Here is a 21864-nt window from a genome sequence, read left to right as displayed (position 1 = left end):
GCTCCCTTTGTTTTTTGAGATTTTTAAAGCAACCACAGACATATTGCAGCTAAGACAATGTTAGTTTTTAATGAAAGTTATTCTGTTAACTATCCCAAGGGATGTTAGAATAAGAGAGCAAGAGGGAAGGAACAGATTCACTTTTGTTAGAGGCAAGGCCTTTGAACATTGTTAATGTTCAGGGTTATAGGTTTTAATGGCGCTGTGCAGAAGGAGAAAGAAAACATGAGTAAAGTTCGCTAATAGCTATGACACAAAATGTGATTCAGAACCAAGAGCAAATGATAAGAAAAACTTAAAGCAAAACAGAAAATAACTGCAACAAATTAAAATGACAAATGCACTGCCATAATGGCTGATAGGAAACCTGATATGTTTTGGTGAATGGTAATAAAACACAAATGGTTTTTGGCTGGTGAGATTTTCAGTAAATACAGAATTGTGCAAACATGTCTGTCACCCGGCTATTCTGTGTCCTGATGAAGACTTGTGTTAAGTTTTGGTTATGGGACTGGAAGCTTCTCGATTCTTTGGTTGACTGCAATAGTCCTACTGAATTACAGTCTCTGTCGCTGTAAGAGCCTAATCAAAGGTTCACTTAGCTGAAAGAATGGCTACAGAAAGATGAATTACATGCAGAATATGTTTCTTTTTGTGTTCAGATTAAAACCTCTGTGTGTCTCTCTATGTACCGAGATCATCTGTAAACTGATGCTCATATCCAGAGAATAAAAATTCAGCACATCCTTACTCAGATCTGACCCACGTTCTTCAGAAACATGCTGCAGGCAGGCAGAGTTTGGGATATGCCCCATTTAATGTATGGATCTGTCATGGAGCTGTGCTTTGTTTTCTGCTCCCCCCACCCCCAAAAAAACCCACCCACGACCAAACAAAAAAACCACCATTAAGCTCTTGTAAGCAACCGTTCATGAGGACTAATAGCCTTATCCAAACTAGACTGGTTTGAAAACAACCACCAGAGGTGCAGATAAGTCTTGAATGTAATTTTTTTAATGCATCCAGAACTCCCACTGATTTTAATGGGAGCTTTGGAGCACCCCAGGAATAAAAGGCTGAGCTTATTATCTGTGTTTCCCATTACAAGCTCTAAGCAGCACTTTGTACACCGGATAAGTAGGTATGAAAAACATGATTGCACTGTCTGCATATTCACAGGAAATGGGTGTAAAATATAGCCCAACAATCATGGCTGTTACATTTAAGCCTTAGACAATGCTGAGACTATCAGGTTTCCATTCAGCTGCAATGTATTCCCTGGTAAGGCCTTACCCTTTGGGACACCTGATAATGGATCAGAATAATCAGAAGTGTTTGGGTCATCTTGAACTACAAATTTCCGAGAGCCAGTCACTTTAGGTTTCCAGGAACCAATCACTTTAGGTGATATAACTGGGATACTTGCCATTGTGGTAATGGAAGCTGAGGAGAACTCCATGTCTGTGGTGGCAAACAGATTTTTATTAATGTGTATTACAGTCAGGCTTTCCTCACTGTTTCATGGCACATCTAAGCTATAGCTGGAGACAGTATTTAATGGGAGTTACATGTCAGAGCAAAATGTGACCCCCTACACTCTGTAGAAGCACAGAGGGCCGATTAAAATCAATTGGTTGAAAACTTCAAGTATGAAAAAAATACATTAAAACATCAACAGCTGCTAGCCAAAAAGCCAGAGAAGTCAAACATGAAAGCAGCGCAAAAGTTAAAGTAAGCAACTGGTGGAGGTGAAAAGCACAACTTATTCTACTTAATTACTATATTCTTCACTGGAGACAACATACTTGGCTGCCTTTTAAACATATTAAAAAAAAAAGAAGTTATTTGGAAAGATACACACTCATGACAGGTTATGCCTGAGAAACCAGATCAGCTCCATTAGTGCTATTACGGTATACCAGGAACTGCTGAATGAGCCATTTCTACAGGTGGGGATGAAAGGAATGTTTTTAACCTCTATTTTGTAATGGTTCCTAAGGAACAATGTTGCATAGATCCTGGTTCCTCTGTAGTACGTTTGCTGAACAGAACCACCATAGCCTACGTGAAAACGCACATGAGGAGGAAATACATCAAATTGGGTTTACAATCCAAAGTCTACTTTGCACGCTCAAGTATTTTGTGTTCACTGTCCCAGTAGGTTTAGGCATGAATGTCTATGGCTCGAGATCTAACCGAGAAATGTACTTCAAAAGCACACTCATTCAGGACTTGAAAATAAGGTTCAGGTTTATCTGTGTCCTAAAATACCACTTTGAAAATTCAGTTGATAAGGTAAACACTCATGCAAGCAAGGTAGCATTTCCATGTAACACAGTTTTGTTTTGCTTTCCTAAGTGAGTCTCTAACTTACATTATGGGTAAATATATCTGGAAAATATTTGTCTCAAACATTACTTCTTGTCAAGTTACAGAAGTGCAAATATCATAAGAAACCAAACCACAAAATAATGTTCTTGTTCTTGTTGCACTCTTACAAATTTAACATACAAATAGACTATTTTCATATTTGTCAATCAGAAATGTGCCCTTGGTTTGAAAGCAGAGACCAAGTGCTGGGAGCGAAGACTGGAAAATGAGGGCTCAGTCTTGCTCCTGTTGAAGTCAACACAGGCTCTGCTTTTGAGTTCAACAGAGGAGCACTGGGTCCTGTCTTCCTGAACACCAGGGGCTGGATGGTGAAAACACTATTAGAAAAACTACTGAAGGAGAAAAGGATGTGAAAGTCCATCTGACAATAATGCATAAAGTTTTTTCTAAGCCACCTTTGTCTACACAAGTCCTCATTCAGCTGCACAGTTTGTGATGTTAAATTTTTTCCATTAGCACAAACTACTTAAAACATTTCAAAAATATAGAAATACACATTTTAGAAAAAAAATGTGTATTTGTGCAAAAAGCTTGCTGGGAAAGAAGGAAAAGAGGAAAGGAGAGGTAAGAAGGAAGATGATGAAATTCTGCCATTCATCTACTAGAGATGACCAATAGGGGCATTCACAAATGCATGGCTGGGGATAAAGAGTAAAGCTTAGTGGACTTTCGTGCAGTGAAGATGTCATCTATGTTAATCAGGCTCTTTAATAAAAGATGTCTCAATAAATAATGAGCTGTTAACATGCGGCTACACAGGGTGAAGTGCTGAGTGAGAAGAGTCTGACTATCTTTACCATCAGTGGGAACATGAGTAAAAGCACAAAAATGGAGGATTGCCAACTGTGCAAAAGGAAGGAAAAAAGGGCTGAAAATGCTGAACTGAAGGAAAGTAAAGGTCATTAATTCAAAAAAATTAAAAAAAACTAACCAGATGTTGGGTCGCCAAATATTTTGTAATCTGGTGTAGCTGTAGTAGGCAAAATTTCTAAAAGAATTAAAGGAACAAGTAATCAGTAAAAAGTAACAAAAAGAAAGCAAAAGATCTCAAACCTGAGTAATGGAAAATAAAAACTAAAATATTACTGGTTACAAAAAATAAATTCTTCAATACTTTGCTGTAGACCCCAAATAGTTGTAAACTGGTGAAGGAAAGACAAAACTGCCACCCAGGACCAAAAAGCTCAGCTTTGTGAACATTCACAGTAACACCAGGTGATGTGTTCATCATGTTACTGAAAAGCTCATCATAAATTTAGCATCCATAGTGAGGTGTGGCCACAGACTACTGTTGAGACATTATAAACGAGCAGCAATGACTATGCCTTACCATGGCAGTCCCCAAGCTGCGCTGTGTTGCCGTATTCGACATCTTGTGCATATCCTCCAGTGCTGTGGTTGTATGAAACAAACAAAGAGAACCTGCAATTAACAGTATTAGCAGGGAAACAAATGGTGATTTTTTTTTTTCTGGAAGCAGCAAATGGAAACATATACAAGAGCTACTGTATGGCCCAAAAAATTGTTTTACAAAATGCACAAGTTAGTTACAAGCAGGCTTTAAAACTCTATGTATGTGCTTATGCCAGGAAATAGAAAAAAAATCCCATTTTTCAACAACTTCATCATGTCTTCTACATTGGGCGTGCTCTTGGTTTTGGATACAACCGTCCAATTATACTAGTTAAAGTTTGCACTGGCTTGCTACAAAGGCCTCTTTTTAAGATACAGCTGCTAACGCACTGTATATTACAGACTTGATTTGTGCAAAACGCCTTTGGTATGCATATATATCACCCAAGCTCCAGCATGGAGGCAAAATCTTCTCTCCTCCCATTCTGAATCCTGTGCTTTCGTATTTGCAATTGCCTGTGCCCTGGCCGTGAGCATGCCTGGGAGGGGACACTGTGTACTGTCCTCTCTGAGCTGCTCAGGTTTGCAGGCAGCAATTTCCTGCCTTCCTGCTTCCAACTGCTCTTCCTACAGGTCTGCTTGTCCTCCCACACACATGTAAAACTCCCACTGAAAGCAAGTCTTCGCCTAAAAATTGCAGAATTAAGTCAGATTTTAGCATTCTGTTCTCTTACATATACAGTACACTGAAAAACCATCCCTAAAAAAATGGAGATTTATTAATTGAGTGCAAGGGAACAGGCATAGAATATGAGCCTACGTGGTCTAGAAAGCGTATGTAGAGATGCTGGGCTAATTTGAAAAGCAGTACTTACAGCATGCCTGGTGTCACTCTTCCACATGCCTCGTGGTCTAACCAGCCACAATATGGGTCCCGTGAAGCAATACATGCCCTTGCAAGAGAAAAACCCCAAAAAATCATGCATTTTTTACTTCCTTCCCAAGAGATGTTAGTGCCCTTCCTTTAAGGGGGAGTTCAGGAACGGGGCCGTACTTTTTACATGACCCGTGACGCTCACACCGACTCAGAGGAATTCTAATGACGCAGCTGGAGAATGCTACGAACAGAGCATGGTGGTCTCTATCCAGCTGAAGGGAAATGACTCTTCTGTCCTCCTCGCTCTCAGTGTTACACCTGTTCAGCAAAAATAACGGGAGGCCATTATTTTAGTAACTGTAGTACTTTGTGCGGTGCACACTGCAAACATTTCATTTATTTATTGTCTGTGTAGATACTGAAAAGAGACTTTTTACATATATAAATGTAACTTACTAGTCTTTGCTGAGTGATTTCTAAACAAACCTATGGGTAATTGAGTGCCAGCTTCTGGCTCTTATTTACAGCTAGGTGACAATTTTGCTGAACTACGTAGGAAAAAAATCCAAATCCATTTTCTTTGTTCTCTCAGTCGGCATAAAGATCTCAACAGAGCAGAACAGGAGTCCTGTACTGGACGCCTGTAGAGTCTAATTGGAATGCTTCCATCCCCAAATTCTTTGCGACAGAATAATCAAGTTTAAAATGATTAGATGTAGTTTATACATTATTGGTCACTCTTGAGAAACCCTCAAGATAAGCTCACATCATTTCTTTTTAACAGCAGCAGATAGTTCTGGCGTTTCATATTCAGGAAGAAGTGCAGCTATTTGTGGAAGAATTAGACTGTATCACTGACGTCACTAGAGCGGAATTAGGTTGTTCACTCAACCCATGCAAAATGGCAAGTGACCAAATATTTTCAAGTTATTCAACATGAGGAACACCATGAAATGACAAACAAGTCGTGATGTTGGTTATAATGAGTTGGTTTTCGTTTACCATAACTTTTTTAGCTAGGTACCAAGGACTAGATGGAGAGCTTAGGTGTTCTGGTAATACTTACTTTACATGATTATACGCTTCAATTTCTTCCAGTAATACACTGTCATTCAAAGAAAAAGGCCTGGTCTTTGCCAAGATTTTAAGTACCACTCCTGCTTCGGAGCCAACAAAAATGACTGTGTAGTTCTGGTAGGGTCCAGCAGCGTGGTCCACAGCAATTGCTGTCAATCTGTATCTATTAAGACCAAAAGGCATATCATTAACAGTGCGTTTGCTTGTTTTCCTTTTCACACATGCTATTTTTGAATGGTGTCGTACCTGACACGTGTTTTGGTAAACCAGGGCTCCTCAGTGACTGAGGGAACAGCTGAATCCATCAAAGGATGAGATTTGATGAAGGAGAGTGTTTCGTCTGGGAAATCAATGGAGGTTTTGTAAGCCTCTGCTAGGCCGTGTTTTGCACAGCAGCCAGGTCTGAAAGGAGAACAACATTGTTTTCCTCTTGGTATTTTAGTTAATGAGAGAAGGCAGCCTGCTAATGAGCATCCTTATGGCTGAAGTGTAAAGCTCTGCTTTGGTTTTTACCTGACAAGACACTGAAGAGTGCAGCTGATTTAAGGTAGCTCTTTACAAGGACAGTATTATGGCATCATGAGTAAGAACCTTTTACCTTGGCTTTGGTACTTTGTCTTCAGGTACAGCTGTCCAAACAGAGTCAGGAGTCTTTTGTTCTTTAAATCTCCCTTTGAAGACTTTCTCAATGTCATCCATGCTGAAAGCACACACTGCTGAACCAGGGATGCTGTAAGATTAGAAAAATAGTTGCAAGAACTCAGGCTACAATGGCACCAATCTCAGTGTAAGACAGAACCAGAGAACTACCTTTGATGTAAGGTTGCTCATCTCTCACCTGTTAAGCTGTGTGGTGAATACACCGACAACCGTGGGGACTCCATTGATTTCTATTATGTCTGTGATAGACTGCAGAACATCAAAGTAGAAGAATGAATCCCCAGGAACCGAGCAGTTGAGCCGAGCTTTCAGAAAGGATGTCCAATGTTTTTCCAGGACTCTTTGGGACCCCCCCATGTCATTTTTGCATATGCGTGCCACACGGGAATACACTGCCTGTGAAGGGCAAAAAAACCAAAAGGAAAAGGGAGAAAGGCTTGAGAGATGCAAGGAAAACAGTGCTTTGTTTCTGAGCTGTTAATAAAACACCAAAGATAATTTTGTTAACAGGAAGGTGCCATTTATCTGCACGGAAAGGATGAAAGCAAACGGTGTTTAGCTCGTAGTGCACAGGCATCTTAATGCATCACCAAGCAAATGCAACCCTGCAGCTTGTCCCCACCCTTTTTTCCCTTCAAAATCATATTGTTAGTGAGATTTAAAGACTTTAATTAACCATGTGTAAAGGATTTAATAATTTATTATAGAATATCCTTCCATGGTGAGGCATGAGTATTATACTCTGTACTGGCATGACTGAATTATTCAATATCCAGGGACATTAGAGAAACTTCTTTGAAACTCTTCTTTTGTGTTGTTTTCTTTTGTTTCTTTAATAAGCATGAAAAAACCCTCAGATTTTCCATTACTTGCCACAAGTGTTAAGGCAACAGCAACACTAAGGCAACAGCAATACTAAAAGACACCTGTAGGGAGCTTGCCTAACAGCAAGGCATAGAGAACAGAAGCAACTCTTTGGTTGAAGAGTGCACTGTTCTATTCCTTCCCCGCCCCCCCCCCCCCCCCCCTAAATTATAATGATGGGAAAACTGCGCAAACTTTGTACTAGTCCCTGTTTCATATTGCAAACTGTGCTTTTTACTTGATACTGTTTTAGGATGATCTCATTCGGCTACGACTCGTGGCTACCTGGCAGCTCGCTGAGACAATACCTACCTTGCCTAAATTATTGTGCTCTACAGCAATTTCTCGGAAGAAGAAATAAACGTAGTTCCCATATTCTATGGCATGGAGGAAGTGTGGTTCTGCAAGAAAGAGCAAGGAGAAGGTTGCTTCAAAGAACTACTCAATCGGGACACGACACTGACTACGCTGTGTGACTTGGTGGCTTCTCCATGGGTCCATACCAGCTAACATGAGCTCCAGTCTACCAGATACTTTAGGATGTCCAAATATGGGTGCACTGGAGCTTAAATGAACTTGAAGTCTTTAACGTTGGCTGATGGACTGTAAAAAGGCCTCAGAGGAATTGCATTTCAGCTAAGGTATTTTGTTCCTGCAGATTCATTCATTGATGTATTTAACAAAAATTTTTCTTTATTCGTAAACCGCTTTCTTATTGTAACCACACTGTATCGAAAGCCACATATATGCTGACATTGGAGCATACGTGTAAAGCACGCTGGCTGTGAATTACCTGACCCTCTGTGCCACTGAAATTACATTTGCCATGTGTATGGGAAAATACTCCCCCAAATTACCTTTTATCCATTTGGAATCATACTTTATTGTTCTTAGGGCAGATCCATCCCCCATGCTGCGATAAATAACAGCATCACTTGCCAGGAAATCTGCTACTGTTGCCGAATACAATTTTCCATCTAAAACGGAAGTTGAAAACGTGGTATTAAGAGGCCTTTAATAATCTACAGAATTCTGACTAGCCTGCGTTTTTCCCCATTTCTTTACTGCCACTCTTCCCCAAGTTGCTGTAACCTATTTATTAACAGGTCAGCTTCTAATCCTTTGGAGGCCCTTTAAAAAATTTAAGAGCAGGGGCACGATGACACCTTTAGCTTTCCTGTGCTCGCTTTAAAAGCTCTCTGGCTCCTTTGGTGTCATTAATCATTTAGACTCATTACAAGCAAAAGTTCTTACCAGCAAAGAGGGCGACATTGGTTTGTCTGGCATCAAATGGGCATCTTGCCAAACCACTAATTTCCTCCCCATCATACTCTAAGGTATTCAGCTGGGGAAGAAAAATAAATGGGTGATAGTGTCATTTCTATTTTGTACACTGGCACAAAAGCATAAAATTGTCTTTCCAGAAAACTTAATTCAGCACATTGGCTTCTGTCTGTTTTTATTTCACCTTGAAGCACTCTCCAATCACACTGGATGTATTTGCTATAGCATAACTAGTGCAAGCAAAATCAGTAACAGATTAATGACATTTTCAACATTCTTACCCGATAGTATCTGCACATAGGGTTAAATGCATTTGTTCCACAGACAAACACCATCTCATCGTTTCTTGGAACAAAGACTTTAATGAAGTTATGGCATTCATCCTGAAAAGACAGTAAGATGTATTAATCACAGACTTCACGTATATAAAAAATGTTAGTGTTGTTTTTCTATAATGTATGTGCTAAACTTACTTTATGTTTGCCTTTCATGGCACAGTTCTCTCTGTCCTGCTGCCTTGACCTCCATGTTAATTTCTGTTAAATCAAGCCAGAAAAGAACATTTGATTTCCTTTCCACAAAAAAAATTTAAAAAAAATTAAAACCAAAGAAAACACCTCTCCCTTGCCAGCACCTATATCTACCCACCTTGCTTGGAGTAACTTCCGATTTTGGAACTTCATTCAAGTTTACAGTGTAAACCTGGTCCCTGTTTGCAAAGAGTAAAAAGACACAAGTAAATTCATTAACTCATTGGCCTTATTTTTGATAAGCTAAATCTATTTTTAGAGTGTTTTGTTAGACCAGAAACTTCTATGAAATGCTTATGGATTTTCTGTGTTTTATATAAATTGAAGAAGGTTGGTCATGGGCAACGTGGGGTGGTTTTGATTTTTATTGGTGTGGTCCTCAGACAGCACCTACGGTGTCCAGCTATCCATCTCTGTCTCTCCGTTCTGCTGAAGACTAATCCGTACTGTAAATATTCAAGTGTGTTATCCTCGCTTCCTACATCCCTGATGTGTCAGTCCAAGTTTAAAATGATCAGGAGAGGTTTTTATCAGGGCAGTAATATAAAAGAGGGAAAAGAGTATTTGATCATTGGTTTTAGCATAACTACAGTAACTGCAGCCTTCAAATCCAATTTTCATGCACTGGCCATAGATACGGTATATTTCTCTGGGAAGTCCACCCCCAATTCTAATTTTTGTCATATTCTGCAGATTTTTCTAAATGAATTTTACACATTAATGCAAAACTAGAAGAGAAAAGAATTTTAATCTAATGAACTGAGTGAAGGAAAATTACCTGCCAGCTATATAAAGTGTGTCTCGAATTTTCAACATCAGTTGGAAGTCCAGTCTGTGCTGAGATTCATTGCCTGAAGGGCGTCCTCTAAATACTGGATATTGCCTTGAATCTGCAAGTAAAAATGGGCTACACCATCACTCAGGATTATAGAGCTAAAGAATCAATATATGGCATTGATTAGCTGTATATACTAGGTGTAGAAGGGTTTAAACTAAATTCCTTGAGTAATGTCTTGAATATAAATGAGAAAAAGATGGCTAATGTCAGCAAATGTTCTTTTTCCTAAAGTTATTGCTGTATTTCTGATTGCTTTTTTAAGAAAATGATTAAGTGTTCTATTAAAGATACAAAGCCAGTAAACACATTTCAATTTGAAAGAAAACAGACCTTTTTTTTTTTTAACTTCCCAAGGAAAAAAATACCACATTAAAACTTTTTCCCTAGCGGTTAGCACCATTTGCAGATTACTTACAGTGGTAGTCAACAATGTTAATAGGGTCCTCATCTTCAGGGAAGCTGACAGCTCTGCACTGGGACAGACTCATTAGCATCACGGAGGCACAAAGCAGAGGAAGCCTCATGGCTGGTGAAAGATGAGTACTACCTTTGTGGCAACACTGTTTAACTACCTGGAAAACAGGAACAGGCCAGTGAGATTTCAGCAGCACAGGACAGCAAACGTGAATTCCTACTGCAGAAGGGTTTTTTCGTTTGTATTTTAGTCCACTGCTGCCAGTGCTCAATTGGTGCTTACAAAAGGCTCCTTGTATGTACATTGATGGAAAACTGCTCCGTGACATATCTCCACTCAAAGCTGCTCTGAAACATATTGGCGTTTGCTAATTTTTAGCTGGATTTACAGGCATTTCCGAAGAAGCTGATGACTGTCAGCCCATTTAATTCACGGGAATCACAAACAGAACATGCAGGCTGCTGACCTGGCAAGAAAAATTGTCAAACTTGGGATTAGAATTTTAATTAAACTGCAATCTCTTTCCATCCCCTCTATCACTGAATGTCATCCAATAAAACCCTTTCCCCATAAAATACCTAAATCTTATCTACAAAAAGTCATGACACACGCAATCTGTCTGAACATCCATGCCATGTTTTAAAATTATTGCTTGTTTCCAGGCTGTGCCATCATAATACTAAGCCTGACATGCTCACTGCGAAAGACCTTATGTCTAGGACCAGACCCGCGGTGCTTTGCCTTGTGCAGCGATTTACACATGTGCAAAATAAATGTAAAAATGCTGCCTCTGCAGTGTGACAGTGCTTGTCACAGGCTTCGCAAGGGTGGCAAGAGACTCAAATGGGGGCACAATGCTGAACTGGGTTCCCGAGGTGCCACTTTCCCCCTAATTCTATTTGTTACTGTAGAAAGCTAGCAACTTCAGAGACATTCACGGTGGGGATTTTTGTGTGTGTGCGTGCACTATAGATTACACAGCACATCTTATGATAGCACCACAACATTATACAACAAAGCTTTTAAGAGAGGAAGGGAAACATAACTTCTCCAATTAAACCGCAGGGATATTTTAGTGAGCAGAATGTAACTACTCAAGTTGCAATTTGGGTAGGATGCAAGAAAACGCATCTCAAAGTGAAATGCAATCCTTAATGACCACAAGTGGTCTGGGCAGGGGTCACATTTCTCATTAGAAACCTGGCAAATGTAGTACTATTCCCTCCTCCAACCTCTTGGAGGCATTCATTCAGCCCTGATTCACAGGTCAGAGCTTTGAGTCACCAGCTCCATGCCTTGCAGTTGCTGAAATTGGTTATTAAACTCTTTGTCTAAACAGAAAAAATGTTTCAAGAATTGCTGTGAGACGTACACGTTGCCAGCACAAAGTGCCAGGCCTGATCCAGCAAAGCACACAAGTATTAATCATTTAATAATTTGAAAAGCAATTAAAAACCCCCTTCATAACAACACTTAACCTTCCAGTAATGTTTACTGGGGATGAAAATACTGTATTTGTTAATTGATACTATGGCCGGCTAGGGACAGGGCTTCTTCCTTCCACAAGGCTGCTGAGCTCTGTCAGTTCAGGCTGGACTGTGAGGAGACCAACTTAAAGGCTGGTAAGACTTGCTGACGGGGGTGTGGGTGTTGTCTGAATGCCTGTCCATTACGGACTGACCTGAAAAGACGCATTTTCCACTGTTAATGATATTTCTGTATCTCAGTCCACCAGTCCAGAACGAATAGGCTGTGCTCTTAGTCAAGATTGATGAGTGCAGTGGTTAATAAACACTAATGACTCCTGGCACTTTCCCTCTGCTCTTCCTTGTCCTGACATGGCCTCTTCAGCTGAAGCATCTTGCGTTAAATTACTAATGAGCAAACTTAAAACAAACTGGAATTAATAAAGTTAGTCAAATTAGTTCTTTCTTGTGAAAGCACCATTAGAGCAAAGTCCTGCAGCACAGTGGCTCCCAGACACAATAACAAATCATTAATGGTTACCCAATCTTTTGTTTTGGTCTGTTTTTCAAGAAAAGCAGGCTCCAAGTATCCAACCCACTGCTGACCCAGTGAAAGAAGAGAAAGGGGAGGCACATAAACTCTACGTTGAGTCAGTGCACAGTAACATCTGTAAGGTGCTTAGTAAAAGTCCTCCCTGAAGCCTCATTTTCTTGGAGAACAAATGAATACAAATTGCCAAAGAGCAAGAAGCTCCCCCAGCCACGTAGGCTTCAGTTAGCATAGAAGATGAGGCTGGTCACGGCCCACACCTCATGACTCAAAGAGACCCTGGCCTGGCTGCAAAACGTGCACAGCCTGCAAACTGTACGAGTTCTGCCGCTATCAAGCATGGGCGTGTATTAGGAAGTCTCTTTTTTCCTCTCTTTCCTCCCAGTATCCCACCTAGGAAGAATTCGCTGGGGCAACAAATACGAAACTTAAATGTAACCTGCCTTACAAAGGCGGATGCTGTCTTCTGGACTCGAGGAAACGGCTGCAGAGCACAAAAGGGCAATTTGCGGTGTATTGGCCACAACAATTGCGACCTAAGACCAAACTGTCACAAACCCAAAAAGGAAACAAGAGAAACGCCAGGTAAGCAAACAGAGTATCAGTTCTCTCCGTTAGATTCAAATTCCAGGGGGTGTATCATACTCCCTAAAACAAGGCAAAGTTTTGTAAATGTAAAACCACAGGATGTGTCTCCCTAGAGACTGCATCCAGAGCAGAAACAAACTCACATTCATGTCTTCCTCAAAAAACCCCCAAACCTCTGAATATACTCCAGAGATGAACTCTGAGAACATAAAAGGCGGGAACAGTTACGTTCAGCAATCTCTTTTAACTAAACATCACTTGTCACAAGTCTCTATCAAAAGTCTACGCCTGCATGAAGCACGGACCTTTCTCATGACAAGAAAGCAAAGCAGACACAGAGCTGGACTGGATCAGCAAACCGCAGGTAATCACTTCTTACCAGCCAGGTAAGAAGTACAAGTTTCTTTATTATTTTGCTTGTTAAAATATTACAAGAAAATGAACAGTAGCTCTGATTTCTAGCTACATATGAGATGAAAATGCACCTGCTTTAAGAGGCAGTTAAATGCACCTTTTAGCTGGTTGGACACAGGCTTGAGATCAGAACCACTGAAAAGAGAATAAACTTGGAAGAACAGCTGTTCCCTGGATAATCAGAAAAATGGGCTCCATCTAGCCCTTGGAACAGGGGTTTATGACAGTCAGGTGTATGCTTCTGGTAGACACAGATAGGCTGGTGTGAAAGACATAATTCTTGCCACATTCAAACCTTTTAATGGAGGCCACTACTGGGGACTACAAATAACAATGCTGAAGTATCTGTTTGGACCAGAATAGCTGATTACGAAATGCTGGCAATGTCTACCTTCAAGAAAATGCAGAAAACAATCATACTCTGGGCTTGATTATTTTTCCCCAGCCAGGATTCAGACCAGTCTTTGATTAATTTCTCTTATAAATTGCATTCCTAGCATTTCTGCTAGGAAACAATTCACGGCAAGTGCAATGTTTGAAAATTACCATATCGCTATCCCTGTTTTGCAGCTGGGGAATGAACTGAGGCATGGACCAAGGCTAAATTTGTGACCAAGACCAACCACCAAAAAAGCCTTTTCAAAGGATCTGAGCTGCTCTGGGTCATACGTGGTCGTTCCTTGCAGCGCAGGCAAACTGGCCAGTGTCACCCAGGTGGAAAAGCTAGTAACAGATCAGAGATCTTCTGGCCATTTGGTCTACGCCATAACTAGTTGTGTCTGCAAATACAAAGAAATAGAGGTATAAAAGTTAACTGGTGGCACAAATCCACACCAGTAAAGAGGACAGCAGCCTGACTGAAACGGGCCTCAGGGCTAGTGCCGTTGGTCAAGTGGAAGGCAGGCAGTTGTCCCAAGTAATAAACTGGTTCTTTGTGGCTGGCACCTTTCAATCTCAGATACGAACCCCATCCTTCAATTCCTGATTGGGGGAATCCAGAGAAGCAGGACATCATTTCTGTTAAAATATGAGCCCTCCTTCAAACAATCACACGTGAAGGGGAACAGGCTGGTGTTTCTTGCCCATTAATCTACTCCAGCCTTTGACAATGCACTGGTGACACTCCATCGATCATCTTTCTGCGCGCTGCCACGTAAAAGAGGAGGGGGAAGGGAAAGGGCATTCAGCCAGCTGGAGAGAAGCAACACATAAAATAGCTTCAAACCAGACTGATGCAATACCTTCTATTCACTCAAAAAAAAAAAAAAAAAAAAAAATTCTTAAAAATCTCCTTAACGCAATAAATGCTTCTCAAAATGCGAAGCACAGACAGGAGCGTGGTACGGCAAATCCAGGCTGAAGTTTAAGACAGGTCAGAACAGAAGATATAGCCTAAAAGTTAGGTCACTTGTGGAGAGTTTGGCAAGGCAAAGGAGAAAAGGGTTGCAATAGTAAAAGCGGAAAAACAGGCACATAACATGAGAAGGCTTAAATGACTACGTTGTCTTCCTTCTCCACCAGACACAGAGCAAAATCAGGCTGTTCGGTGAGATCAAGGATCTCCTCTGTGCTTGGAGGTATGCGTTAACCATAACGTTGAAGGGGGACAGGCAGAATTGATTAGTAATATGCTGAGCTTACTCAATTTATGTGATGTGGTTTCCCACAATCCCAAGTGACTGGACTTCAACAGATCAGGAAATCCCTGTTGTCCTCTGCTCCTTCCTGCATGCAAATGGCTCCCTGAGGGCACTAATTAGTGCAAGTGCACTACCTAGTGCATTTCTGAGACGGTACCTTCTGAAATTTTGAGTATGAAACCACTCTAATAATAAGATAAAAGTTAAACCAAACCAAAACAAAAAAATCCTTTACTGCTGCTTGTTCACATATCCTCACAAGTTTCTCGGGGCCTACAGCTGAGACTTCAGTTCCTCTTTCTGACGGAGAGCAAAGCAGATCCTGTGCAACACTCAGCAACTTTGACTCATCTTAGCCCTTGAGACAACCCCCTGGTGAGGGTCACCGTGCATCCCTGGACAGTGGCTTCAGGGCCCTGAGCAGCTGGCCAAATCAGTGCTTCAAAGCTTTTTAACCAGAAGACCACTGAAACAACAAAGATCTGTTGACCGGGCTAGAGCAAGTCACAGATTTCACTTGCAACCAAATAAAAGATTTGTTGGTCTCCGAATGGGAACTTACTTGTGTTTAGCACCCCCCCCCCTTTTTTTTTTGATGCAAAGGACTAGTGTAAAAAGGTTAAAAATATTGTTTACTAAGGCCTCATGGATTATCTTTTGACGTACAAATCACTTACGGTCCACTAACTGGAGGTTGAGAAAACACTAGTTGAAAAGGGTATGGTTCAAAGTCTGAGCTTCATGAAGCTAAAAGGCATGCTGGCAGTGACTCTACTTGAGGGGGCTAAGGATCTGTACATGAGTTTACTTGCTGATGGTAACTGCTACCAGGTGGGAGAAGTTCAACTTCTTGAGCCAGCTGCAGAGAGAACGGCTTGCCAGCAAGATGCTGGTGTAGGAGCCGGAGATGCACTTCACTAGTGCATAGTGCAGAAAGGTAGGTTGTTGCTGAATTTTGGTTTGTCAAGCAGGTTAACCTTTTCAGAAGATAAAAGATTTAGGAGAAAATATAAGAATGTGACAGGCCGCCTTCAGTGGTGCTCTAGACCCGTTGTAGAAATGTATGCATTGGCAACCATAGATGCACCAGAATATTCACTCAGAATAGCACCTTATCCCTGCTGTGCATGGAATAAAGTAACTCTAGAGCAGAGCCACACACTGGGGGAACCAGGCCAAAGTGTGTTTTAGTAGTCAAAACATGAAAATGCAGCACTTTTGTATGGTCTAAGCCAAAATATAAGATCAGTGTGGCCCAGGGTCTGGTAGCTTGAACTCTAGACAGGGAGCAAACAAGTCTTTGTCCTACCTCTATTTTTTGGTCTTGGTCCTTTTTTCTATGTCTCACTGCATGAAATTGGTATAATGAGTCATTTGCTTACAAGCCAAAAAGTATTCCACGTAGAATGCAACATTTGCCTGAAAAATCTGTACCAGTATCTATTATATGAGAAGCAGGGGATTAGATTCCCATTTTATGTCATATCTATGCATAGGTTTTCCAATGATGCAATTGCTTTATAGTATGGTAAGTCCTCCAAAAACAAGGGTACAACAGCAAGTGTGATTTTCTTTTTTTTTTTTTCCAAATGGCATTCCAGTATAAATGTGTTTGTTCTAATGCAGGCTGACTTCAGTAAAGTTCCTGAAGGCAATGACTGACACAGGGCTTTACTGTACATTCAAATCTCAGAGATTGACTATGATGTGATAAATCCATATTGTGGAGTTTGGTGACAGATCATTTCAGCTAATTATCAAATAACACCGGAAAATATTTGTGGTTATAATAAAAGAAACATACTTAATTCTTGTAGTCCCTCTTAGAAACTTACAGCATGATTTTGTACAAATAGATAAGAAAAACTGTTTCTGTCCTATAAAAGGTACCCTCAAATTTAAACTTGCAGTATGTAGCCATCCTTACTTTCTATAACAACTTTAAAATCTGCAGCTCTGAAGAAAAAATTTAGGATACTTGGAGCCATGATACTAATTGAGCATGAAAGTGCAAATAACAGGTCTGTTATTTTAAGATAATACTTTACTTCTTTTAAGGATTCTGCATTAACACCTCTTGATCTATGCCTAAATAAAAAAAGATAGTTTAATATTAAAGTGATGAAACCCTACCACTGAATATCACAGCTTTCATCTTAATTGGCTTATGGTATTGCTAGTTACACTTCAGTTGTTTGCAGGCTTTTAACGTTACAGAAGCGCACCCCTCTTGCTCTAGAACGAGCTGACAGAATGCTTGCAAAATGGATAGGGTGACTGTTAATGATGCAAGTGTTTACTGGTTGATTAGATGCACTCTGAGGGCTAAATTCTCCTGTGATCAAAAATTTACTTGAACACAAGGTAGTTTCAGCAGGAAAGGAAATAAAATGCTGAGCAAACGGTAAGTGATTGCTTCAATTATGTTTATTTTAAGTTAGTTTTTGAGAGTGAATGTTAACTACCTTCCTGTACCAGGGTGGCACAAAAGTCCTCCAGCTGAAACCAACCTTTGATTTCAGCTCAAGCCTATGGTTGAATCTGTTCTGTTTTACAGAGCTCCTGCAGGACATGCTCCCCTTGAAAGTTTACCAGGGTTGAGCTATCGGTGGTAAGTGCAAGGTACTTTAACTTAAACAGTACTCCGGATTCACCATTTTAGCAGGCCTGCATTTTATTTAATGCAAATCGCTCGTGCCCAGCTGAGACTGCCCTAGGAAATACTAAATTAATTCGTGAAAGCGTCCAAGGACTGGTGCAGAGAATGTCAATACAGTGATGTTCAGGGTTTGTTCTATACTCTCAGCACTGGTCCTCCATTAATTCCTGGCCGTGGGCAGCACTGGTAGCAGGAGCTCCCGCCCCTGCCCCGACCCCAGCCCAAGCAAAGCAATGCCGCCCTGCTGGGGGAGCAGCTGGGCCCATCAGCTGGGTCACCCCAGTGCCTCCAGCTCACAGCTGTGTCAGAGGTGCCTGGTGCTTTTCAGTCTGAAATACTTTTATCCTGCAAACTAGAGAGAACTCCTAAACCCTGATGGCAAAGATCTAATTACTTACAGTAGTACACGTAGGCTTGGATGTAGGTTTGGAAACAAGCAAACTGTCCCCAAGCAAAAGCCTAAAACCTAGACCAAAGTATTACCTCTTCCTCCCTGTAGGAGGGCTGGCTACAAATGCGGGGGAGTCCCCTGAGTGAAGTAAGTAAGTATTCTTTCTGCAAGCCTACAGTACATGATTTACATAGCACAACTGCCACTCATTTCAGCATGATTAGGCATCATCTGATAAGGCAGCTCTGGGACAGGTATAAACCAGTATTTGCAGGCGAGGACTTAACGAAGGTCTTGGGCACAACTTGCACAAGACCAGCTGATGCCACAGCCATAGTGAATTGCTGGCAGCACCCCTGGGTCTCCTGTCTGCAGGCCCTGCTGCCTCCCAGCAGTGGAGAACGCAGCCTTCACCTTGAGCAGTGCTCCAGCCCTGATCCCCGAGATAAGCGCTGCCCATTTTAGACCTGGCTGGAGCCCAGGAGGTCAGGGTTTGCCTACAGGATGAAGTGAATGGGATGTTTTGAAATGGAAGGGGCGGTTTGAGAGGAAGAATATGCCCCAACAAGCAGGACAGCTGAAGAAAAAAAAAGGGATTTGCACTGTGGAGAGGGCACATCTGCTGTTCAACAGGCTGTGCCCCAGACAATGTTGCTGCCAACCTCACTCCAGAAAGCATCACTTCTTCCCACCCACTGCTCTCCCCTGCTATAAACATCCTTCCAGCATCTCAGTGCTGCGCCTTGCTGAAGCATGGGGCTTGCTGGCTTGAGTTGCTGCTGCTGGGGAAAAAGGCTGCTGCATGCCACTGCTCTCGCTTCAAAGAGAAAGTAAATGGCTGCTGGAAAATGCGAGGGGAGAGACAGAAGGCTATCAACTGGCAAGAAATACATCGGAACATCTCAAGCACTGCACTGGTATTATCAGTATGCCATTCTTGGAGCTGGAACGGTCAGCCAGCCTTGCTCACAGGAATACTGCCTATACAGACTGGGGAACAACATGTTTTTAAACCAGTCTTGGTTTTTCTGCACGGACAAATCTGGTAGCTGGCCACCCAGTTACCTATTTGTATATGCAAAGCGTGTGCTCTGCCACTTTCCTGGGCACAATCAATTACATGTACAAAACACAGGCATGAAAACCTGGAGGAAGCCTGAGCTCAAAGTTAACGATTACTATTATCTTGTTAAGCATTAAAGATTAACTATGCCAGTGAAAGGATGTGTTACGAAATGTCTTTCCCAGGCTGGAAAGTAAATAGATGGAGAGTTTTGTGTTTTTTTTGTCTCAAAGGCTACTCAGAATTTGGAATAATTGTTTAAACTGGTGCTTTTATTTACCATAATATCAAAATGTAGTCACTTGCCACGTGACTGCTCATATTTTCATTTGAGATGTCGTGCAGAAACACATGGAAATCTGGTGAAGGCAAACCAATTTTAGAACATGTTCCGAGCAATTGTTTTGCAGCACTGCCCTACAGTATGAAGTCTCTTACATTTCTTAAATTGCCTAATCAAATGCAGACTCTGTTCCAGTCACGCTAAATTTTCACATAATGGCAGGAAAACACTTCTTTCTAGCCTAGCACTGAACAGTTGGATCACATTATTACATTTGCTACTTTTGTAGTCTCTGAGCATGCATTTGTAAATGTATGCATATACATATTCACAGGGGAGAGGCGGGGAACATTGGTGCTTGTGCTGTGAGACCCTGGGGACAGTCGGAGGGCCAGAGGTATGTCTTGAGAGATGCCTGTGCTGAATGTCTTCTGGGAGCACCTGGCTTATCAAAAACACAGAAGGATAGTGGTGAGAAATTTATTTTTATTTATTTAAAAATCAGATGTATTAGTGCAGGATTTGATCCAGCTGATTCCTTGCCCTACAGTCTGCTGAAGTTATTAAACTGATATAAATGCAGTTAGGTAAATTATACCCATATTGTTGCCAGTTTGGGGTTGGAGGCAGGATTGGTGCAACGTGCAGCCATGGCTATCCTTCTCTGGGTCCCAAGCTTGGACATGTCCCTGTGCTGCATCACATCAGTTTGGGGAATTCTCTGCCTCACAGAACTGCCCACTTTCCATGGGCCAAATGCAACCTGCAGAGCCCACACTCGGCAGTTGTTTGGAACAGGACGCGGCCGTGCTGGGCACCAGCTCTCCCTCCCCTCTGTCTTTTACTTGGGCTACATCACCTCATGATAACATTCACCCTCTGTAAGGCAGGGAAGTATTTGCATCACACTACTTTGGCATTTTGACTAGTGAGCCACAGAGAAGCCACAGATCAGACCTTTAAAAGTAAAAAAAAAAAAAAAAAAATCAAATCAGTAACATATGGACTGCAAGTGCTTGAATCAAGGTCACAAGGAAATCTGTGGCAAATCAGGGAATGAGAGTTAGGGCTTTAAAGCTCTGCATTACAGCCTGTCCCGTTCTCCCCTCCATACCAGCGTACCAAGATCCCAAATACAATTGCAATGTTTCCCTAAATCCTCGTGTTATCACTAGTAATATTAGGCCAGTGTAAGAATGTGACTAAATAATCATATCTGACCCACACACTATATATGTCTGCAGGTCTACTTTTCCTCTACAGCTGCACCAAATACATTTAGGTTTGTGTTGGCATAGTTTGCCACGCAAGATCACTGTTCAATCATGAGCGGTGCTTGTTATGTCTTTGGCGAGGATGAAAACCTGATGCTTTAGCAGGAGGAAAAGCCATAATCCACTCTCACAGTAAAACCTGTACAGTGGTACACAAGACAAAAAAAACTCTATCCATACCCTTGCAGGGAATCAGATTAATCCCCAAAGCATGGGATTTTATTATTTTTGTCTGAGGTTATCATTAAGGAAAAAAACTACATAATGCTAAAAATATCCACACAGCATTTACTTTATGAAGAAAATATGATTTACTGAGCAAAACCGAATTACTGGCTTTTCAGTGTTAATCTTTGATAAACACGTGCTGGGTTAAAGAAACTGTCACAGAGAGCAGAAGTTTGCAAATTGAAAGAAACCATTCAACTCTGCAAGATGATTCCCCCCCCCTTATTACTCCTTTCATGAGACACCTGGGAACATTGTTCACACACTGTTGACAGCTTTCACACCACTGCTTTTCCTCTGTTATCCTTATCCTTCTCTTCGGCACTTGTCTCCAGGTGGCAATACACAAAAGAGCTATATTTGCAAGGGGTGCCAATGCTGGCTCTTGGACAACTGTTGGAAAGGCAGAGGGCCCTCTCCTGCCTTGCAGCTCGGTTGGTTCAAGTTGCTTCCACAGGGCACCGAGCCTCCCTAACCCACCAGGCAGTACTCTGATATTTAACACCTGGGTGCTGCACCGCTTGGGGAACACGCAGACTGCTTACAGCCCTTTCTTGTTTTTAACCACCGTTACACTAACAGGCAGAGTCTCAGCTCCTTCACTAACGCTGGACTACATTCAAACAACATCTACATTTTAATACTGTAGCCTTAACTATACACTGAGGCTTTTGTAAGTTAAATACACATTCTTCTTCTCTTGTAGTCTCCCAAAACAGGATGGTTACACAGCCTGATAGGACACACAAGTGTTCACGCAACATGGGAAGGGGGTACCCAAGTGGAAGGATATATAAACAAGGGCTTGAAATACAAGCGTGAGAATTTTCTTTTGACCCCAAAGTGCATCTGTCATGATAGACGTACACAGAAATAGCAGCAACACTTTCTGTTGGTGCTGTAGCTGCTGCAGTCCCTATCCAGCACCAGCGCCCATAAGCACGCCTGGGAAGCGCAGCAGCAGCACTTGAGGGAAATACCTTTTGTTTCATGCCACAATAAAGCTCTGAGGAAGGTCC

The 21864-nt window shown here is 41.5% G+C and overlaps 1 protein-coding gene across 5 annotated transcripts in view; it reads right to left on the bottom strand.

Annotated features, from left to right (window-relative positions):
- SEMA6D (semaphorin 6D) overlaps nt 1–21864 on the bottom strand; it is a 31680-nt gene that overhangs the window by 4507 nt on the left and 5309 nt on the right. Inside the window, exons 2-18 of one of the 5 annotated variants that reach the window (XM_075506065.1) lie at nt 10290–10446; nt 9815–9926; nt 9155–9215; nt 8980–9042; nt 8788–8889; nt 8477–8567; nt 8080–8199; nt 7535–7623; nt 6537–6754; nt 6297–6428; nt 5945–6100; nt 5688–5861; nt 4799–4939; nt 4620–4697; nt 3722–3813; nt 3323–3379; nt 1294–1461 (exon numbers count right to left, since the gene is read on the bottom strand). In XM_075506065.1, coding sequence (XP_075362180.1) covers nt 1294–1461; nt 3323–3379; nt 3722–3813; nt 4620–4697; nt 4799–4939; nt 5688–5861; nt 5945–6100; nt 6297–6428; nt 6537–6754; nt 7535–7623; nt 8080–8199; nt 8477–8567; nt 8788–8889; nt 8980–9042; nt 9155–9215; nt 9815–9926; nt 10290–10398 — 1963 coding nt within the window. In that variant the 5' untranslated portion in view covers nt 10399–10446. The remainder of the gene's footprint in view (nt 1–1293; nt 1462–3322; nt 3380–3721; nt 3814–4619; nt 4698–4798; nt 4940–5687; nt 5862–5944; nt 6101–6296; nt 6429–6536; nt 6755–7534; nt 7624–8079; nt 8200–8476; nt 8568–8787; nt 8890–8979; nt 9043–9154; nt 9216–9814; nt 9927–10289; nt 10447–21864) is intronic. The other 4 variants (XM_075506067.1, XM_075506069.1, XM_075506070.1 and 1 more) reach the window with 4 other exon arrangements.

This window comes from Mycteria americana, chromosome 6, assembly GCF_035582795.1.
Source record: "Mycteria americana isolate JAX WOST 10 ecotype Jacksonville Zoo and Gardens chromosome 6, USCA_MyAme_1.0, whole genome shotgun sequence".
NCBI classification, from domain to species: Eukaryota; Metazoa; Chordata; class Aves; order Ciconiiformes; family Ciconiidae; genus Mycteria; species Mycteria americana.
The sequence above is the reverse complement of the archived record's forward strand: the minus strand, read 5'-3'. Positions and strand labels throughout refer to the sequence as shown.